Here is a 5000-nt window from a genome sequence, read left to right as displayed (position 1 = left end):
ACTTTGCAATCTGGTGCTGAAACACTATGACTTAGCCTCAACCACAGTGACTGGTATACCAATGAAAGAGGAGCAAAATGCAAGTTCATCAGCAAACTACGATGTTGAACTATTCCATCCAGCAGCTGCTCATGCAGCAATTTTAAAAGGAATTCCATCAGAAACTGCACATCTTAAGACATATCGTGAAGGTACAGATTATGAGACAGTAACACTCAAGTGGTGTACTCCTCGCAGCAATGCTAGCATGGAATTGCAGCACTGCTCATCTGCCTATAGGATAACATCTGTTGATGTTAATAGCAGACCTTCTTCTTGTCTAACAAATTTCTTACTGAACGGACGATGGGTTATGTTGGAAATGCCACGCAAGTCAGGAAGTAAAGTCATATCACACATGCTGGCTTGCCATGGAGGAGATATTTATATTCACACTATGTACACTTCACGTAGTATACTGGAAGATCCACCGTCAATCAGTGAGGGATGTGGAGGCAGGGTTACTGACTACAGGATTCCTGATTTTGGAGAACTAATTAAAGCAAATAAATTAGCCCCATTTCCAGCACCCACATCAGAAAGTGAAGAGAGCTTGACACCACTTGAGCGGAGCAAAGAACAACTTAACAGACACACTAAGTACTGGCCAATAACATTGTCTTCAACATCACTTTTCAATTTGGGTCCTCAGATTGAACCTCTGGCAGCATTAATGCTAGAAGACAATCTAACAGAGGATGAAGTGGTTGAATGCAAGCAGGTGATTCTGTATCTGATGAACATGGAAGCTCGAGGAGACCCTCTCCCATCTCCCATGGCAGGGCAGAGAGGGAAGGGAATGAAACGAGAGGACCAGTATAGGGCAGTGTGGGCAGAGCTTGAACAATACCTCCAGCTCCATCTTCATACTCCAGCACATGAAAAAGTTCTTGAATGCCTGATGGAATGTCACAACAAAGCTGCAACCCCAGAATACAAAGGAGATGAGAAAGTTGACATTGATCAGGCACTGAAGGAATTAGACGACTGTAACTATGTTGCAGATAGAGACAAGGCTGAGTTTGGGTCTGGTGGAGGAGGCAAACATACAGCAGGGGACCTCTCTTTACCAGATAGCAAGAGAAGAAGAACAATTCCACCTCCTCTAGCACCCATGGGCCGTAGCAGTGGAATGAACCTCCTCACATTATGGGAGAATAAAGTATCATCAGAAGAATCACGTCGTTGCTTGGAATTCCAGGGGAGACTTAAATCTGAGGATAATGTCACTAAACTCTATGTTAACCTACAAAAAGATAAAGATAAAGATGAAGTTCCAAGAAAAAAGTAAAAACATTTTCAAGTAAGAGTTTAATGTTTATTTATATCATAATTTCCCCAATTATTGTAGGTATAAAAGTGTATTAGTTATTATATTCTTTTATAAAGTATTGTGAGTAGTCAGTGTTCAACATGCAACTATTATATAAAATTTTTGCCCACATGAGAAGCTATTTCTCTTGAGATGATTACTTTAGACTTCGATTTGATATGTCACCATTTGTTTGTATATATATATATATATATATATATATCTTTATATAAGAAATATGTACAGCAAGCAGTTTATATATAAAAAGATGTTTTTATTTTGTTTGTTTTATTATCCATTTTCAACAAATAATGAGAATGAAAGACAAAGATCTTCCACATAAAGTTAAGTTAAATATACCGCAGACATAGACATAGTTCAAAATTAATTTTTAATTTTTTCTTAGTGGTAGAAAACTTTTATTAGGTGTGATGTCCAGAGTCCAACTTATGCCTTGATATGACATCATTATTAATCCACTGATGCTGAAATGTATGCCCATACATGCCATGTCCACTGTGATTTTAGTTTATTAATTTTGCTCACACATAGATGGCCCCACAAGAACATAGTCATCAAGGAGTCAATTACTAGTTGTAGCTGATCTGATCTATTTACCTTTTTCCTTGATTTCTAGAAAAAAAATTATTATTGCTATTTTTATTGATAGGAGCATAATAATCCCATCACTTAACAACAATAGTAATAATAACAGTAATGATATTTATAGCATTAGAAATAAAACTTTCCAAAAAAAAATCAAGCAGTGGGGATATCAAGGAATGTCAAAATTACAGTGGATAGTGCAATTACCTGGCTTGAATGGATTAATCAAGAAACAAATTTGATGTAAGTTGTTTTGGTGATAACTGCTCCTAAAACACCCGTCATATAAAAAATAGCCAATTAAGAAAAGCCTTCTTTGATATCAGAATAGGTACTTCATCTCAGAAGGTTTGTCCTTCTCTCTTAACCCACTGGCAACAGATATCCTCTCAGTCTACATTCTTTTTTGCTCTCAGTTATTCACACACAAACTCATATATACACTTCTGCTCACATTCATACTCGTACTCACACCCTTCTCTGACCACAATTAACTTGTAAATAAAACAATTTGATTCCAGTGCATGACATACTGATACCCAAGTCAGCCAATTATCTACTCCAATGTTATTAAGGGTTAAAGGTTAAAACCAATAAATCTGCAAGACCTCTGATGTTATTAAAGCTTCCTGTGTTCTTCCCACCTCGCTGACTGTGATGCAGCAACAGTACAGTGCTGCATTAATCTTCCCAGAGGCCAGTAATAAGCTTCCATAGACATGACCTCCCCCATGAAGACTTTATTGGCGGTGTCCTGCTCTGTTTGACTATATCAACCTCTTCCCCGTCAGTGCCAGAAATGTTGGTGTTTGGCTACCCAGCTAGGGGTGTCGTATGGGGGGGGGGCAATTGCCCCCAGACTCTGATTGCCCCCTCAAGGTCTGGCTTGCCCCCCTCACCCCCCAAGGATTACACTCTCATGATTTTTTTGCCCAAATACACCTCTATAGCTCTGGTTGTGGCTTAAAAATGCTCCTAGAATAGCTAATTAATTTTTTTTCAGGGGGCATGCTCACAGCACTCCAGAAACTGAACTTACTTCCCTCACCAAGCTTCCCGCCTCCCCCACCAAGAAAAAGCTGAAATGACGCCGTTGCACCCACCCAAACACTGTTGCTCCGCAGCCCACTGCCGTCTATGTGCATAGTCATAGTTCAAATTGCTCTACTCAGTCACGCACGTGTGCCAGTTGTGGTGGCTCCCATGAATCTGAGGTAGCAGTTCTCAGTTGGAAAGTAAGCCTCACTCTAGGAAGCATGCCTACAAGGTTTTTCTCTTTCTACCTATCTCCCCCCCCATCTTCTTAAAATGTCTCAGCATCTACTCCAGTATCTCTTCCCTCTACTCTGAACCATACTACCTCTACTCCCTCTCTCCAGATACTCCAATCTCTACCACTTCCCTAATGCCTACCTCTCCTCCTCACTTTATCTGCCGCCTGGAAAATTTAAACGTTCGGCCCCATCTTCTACCACATCTCTCCTACACCCACCTCTTCCACTGCTCCCTGCACATCTATCCCCTCTTCTTATAAGAAAATCTTATTTTCTCAGACCTCCCCACAAAATCCCCTCCAGAAATTCTTGATGACATTTAAAACTTCCTATACACGACCCAAGAAAACGCTCCTCTACTTCACCCACCCTCCAATCTCTTTATTCCTATTCCCTCTACATTCAAAGTGATTGTCGTTATCAATCTTCCTTCTCCTCAGGGTCCCCCTACCGTCTTCCACCCACTCTCTCTCAACAATCCCTCTCCTTCCCTTCTCCATGTGCACCATTCCCTCTTCTTTCTCCATTATCCTTACCGCTCCCACCGGGATGCTCAGGTGACTCCCTTATTTCACAACAATGTCCTCCAGAACCTTTTCCTCCTGACATTCTTCCTGATACTTCACCATCTTCCCCTGTTCCCTTATCTCATCCCCTGGATTCTTCTCCTATTCCCGCTCCCCAATTCCTTGCCTGTTGCTGCTGTGAAGGTCTTAGGAGATGGAGACTGAGACCAAATGCCATGGATCACCCTTACCTTGGGTCTTAACCCTCGGCTCAATTAATTTTGCACGGTCTTCTCTTCTTCCCCTCTCCATTTCTGTCTCTTCTCCAACCCCTTATCCTTTCACTTCCTAAGGTGTGATACATGTTGAAAGGATGAAAGGCTAACTTTATGTCAGTCATGAACGGCCTGGGGGAGCCAGGGGCACGGTATTCCCCTGTTTAGTTGTTTAGCTTTTACTCCTCAAGGGGGCCCTAAGGGATGGACCGTTTCTCTCCCCAACATACACCAGGTTTACCATGAACATTATTTGAGGCTTGTCACTTGATCAATTAGCCCCACTGATTTTATTTCCCTCAGTTCCTTGACCTCAGGCTCTACTGAACACTACTACTACCCCCTGCTCAACGTCTACTATCACCTCACTCCGGTTCAAATCATCCTCCCAGGACATTACTCAACTCCAGGAAACATTCCTTCTCTCCCAGCAACATGAATTATCATCTACTACCCCCTCCTCCCTTAATACTACTTTGCAGCCTTATTATCCATCTCCGCAGTACTTCTTCACTCGACGCCTCTCCCTTTTCCACAAGACACCGTTCTTCTACTACCCTCACCTCTACAAATCTTTTGGGTACTCTGGTTAGCCTAGCCAAATGGGTTTGATATTTTGTGATCCCCTCTACAGCCCCTTACTCTGACAACACTCTCCTCTTCCAACAATGCCTCCAAAAATAAGTAGGCAAAGTTTCCTTCCACAGCCACCCCGATCGTTCCCGCCTTGTCAGTTACATCCGAATCCTAAGCTAAAGCATTATCAACCCTGACAGACTTCACTGGCAAACCCATCCCTGCCCGGCCTCATCCCTCCCTCAATACTTGTACCAGAACTACGACAAGAATTGGTCAGATTGTGGAGAAGACCTATGCGCCTGCCTCGTGGGCTATGATGCAATATCAGTACAGTGGTTCACCACATCCCCTAGAGACCGCCTAAGTCCTCTACTAACATTGCTAAGATTACTTTCCGTAGACATGACCT

General features: G+C 42.3%; 1 protein-coding gene across 1 annotated transcript in view; it reads left to right on the top strand.

The window, feature by feature from the left end:
- The window catches only part of LOC119569302 (integrator complex subunit 13-like), a 2179-nt gene extending 596 nt beyond the window's left edge, over positions 1-1583 (top strand). Inside the window, exon 1 of the mRNA XM_037917524.1 lies at positions 1-1583. This exon is cut by the window's left edge and continues 596 nt beyond it. Coding sequence (XP_037773452.1) covers positions 1-1330 — 1330 coding nt within the window. The 3' untranslated portion in view covers positions 1331-1583.
- The last annotated feature ends 3417 nt before the right edge of the window (positions 1584-5000 follow it).

Source organism: Penaeus monodon, unplaced genomic scaffold, assembly GCF_015228065.2.
Source record: "Penaeus monodon isolate SGIC_2016 unplaced genomic scaffold, NSTDA_Pmon_1 PmonScaffold_13938, whole genome shotgun sequence".
NCBI lineage: Eukaryota > Metazoa > Arthropoda > Malacostraca > Decapoda > Penaeidae > Penaeus > Penaeus monodon.
Note: the sequence above shows the minus strand (reverse complement) of the source record. Positions and strands in the feature narration are given on the sequence as shown.